We start from the raw sequence: 1,398 nt of genomic DNA, 5'->3' as shown, positions 1-1,398 counted from the left end.
TTTTTTATGAATGAGAAAAAAATTAGGACGGAGAAAGAATATTTATTTGCTGCTTGTAATAAATGAAATTATTCATTAGAAGGTAGAATCCAAATGAATAATCTCAGGATATTTATGGGTTTGCAAACAGTTGCGGTTTCAAGATATAATATAAATGTTTCGTTTAGTTTTAAAGCTAAACAAATCTCAAAGCTGATATTACCTTTGTACTAGCGCCGCGAAATGACTGGATAGGTCCACGACGAAATTCCCCTTCGAAGCTATACATATTTGTGAGGAAAAAAAAGGTAAAAAAACCAAAACAGTCAAATGAAGTAAGACGATCGAGATGATAAATGCTGAAGGGAAAACATATTTGCAATGTTAATATAAAAACTGGAATCGAGTTAATAACAATAGTGGCGAAACGATTTTTCTTTCTTAATACAAAGTCGCGAAACGAAGCGCTACAGGAAACATGTCAGAAGACTTCTAATAGCTTTATCAAGTTAATAAACTTAATATTAAGAACAAAATTAGCTTTATTATTAACATTGTTAATTGTGTTCAGGTACTAAAATCACGTTTATTACTTGAATTACAATAATCATGATAGGATTCTACATTTTATTCTGTTCTCGCGAGAGGTTTCTGTTACCGTACTATGAATTACCAGACTATTCATTACTTTCTAATTAAGTTTAAAACATATTTAAGACATGAAGCCTTACAAAAGTAACTGTAAGTGTATGTACCGTAAGAAAATGATGATTTTATCGAGGGAGAATTTTATTTTATTTTATTTTATTGTCATTTCCGTGTAAGTAGATAGGTAACTCCGCACACGTTTGCATTATATTCTGAACTCCTCAGTGAAGCACAGCTTAGTCGTAATCGCCAAAGTAATGGCGAAAGAGTCACTAAGAAAATATACAAGAACGTAAGTTTATTGTTAGCACATTACATTCTCAGATATTCTTTCATTGTTTTAGTCACTGCAATTTTCAAGCAACAATTCGTCATCAGTCTGGAGTAGCAATGGCCTGCTAGTTGGAGATGCCTGTCAAGCTCTCGTAACGAGCAAAGACTCAGAAACATGTGTCTGGATGCAGGCTTAGCTAAGTGGAGGTGCTTGTCAGCCCCTTGTAAACATAAGGACACAGGAAATGTGTCAAGGCCGACAGGAAGCGGTGCTGCTTCCTAGGGCTAAATAGCAGTAGTATTATTCCCTTCATGGGACTGTCACATTAAGTTGACAGCATACAACTACTTTATTTAAAGAAGATTTCAATGAAAAACCTCCAGACGTGTATTTGACCCCTAAACAGAAGATAAACCGTTTTCACTTCAAATTTTTATAAATTTTTACTAGTATTTGATAAGATGAAATTCATCATCAAAACCAGTTAATATTCTATA

At 33.5% G+C, this 1,398-nt stretch overlaps 1 protein-coding gene across 1 annotated transcript in view; it reads right to left on the bottom strand.

The window, feature by feature from the left end:
• The window catches only part of LOC106872940 (ubiquitin-protein ligase E3C), a 78,103-nt gene extending 77,725 nt beyond the window's left edge, over nucleotides 1–378 (bottom strand). The window contains exon 1 of the mRNA XM_014920117.2: nucleotides 203–378. Within this exon, the coding sequence (XP_014775603.1) occupies nucleotides 203–268 (66 nt within the window). The 5' untranslated portion in view covers nucleotides 269–378. The remainder of the gene's footprint in view (nucleotides 1–202) is intronic.
• Between the last annotated feature and the right edge of the window lie 1,020 nt (nucleotides 379–1,398).

Source organism: Octopus bimaculoides, chromosome 19 (assembly GCF_001194135.2).
Source record: "Octopus bimaculoides isolate UCB-OBI-ISO-001 chromosome 19, ASM119413v2, whole genome shotgun sequence".
NCBI lineage: Eukaryota > Metazoa > Mollusca > Cephalopoda > Octopoda > Octopodidae > Octopus > Octopus bimaculoides.
Note: the sequence above shows the minus strand (reverse complement) of the source record. Positions and strands in the feature narration are given on the sequence as shown.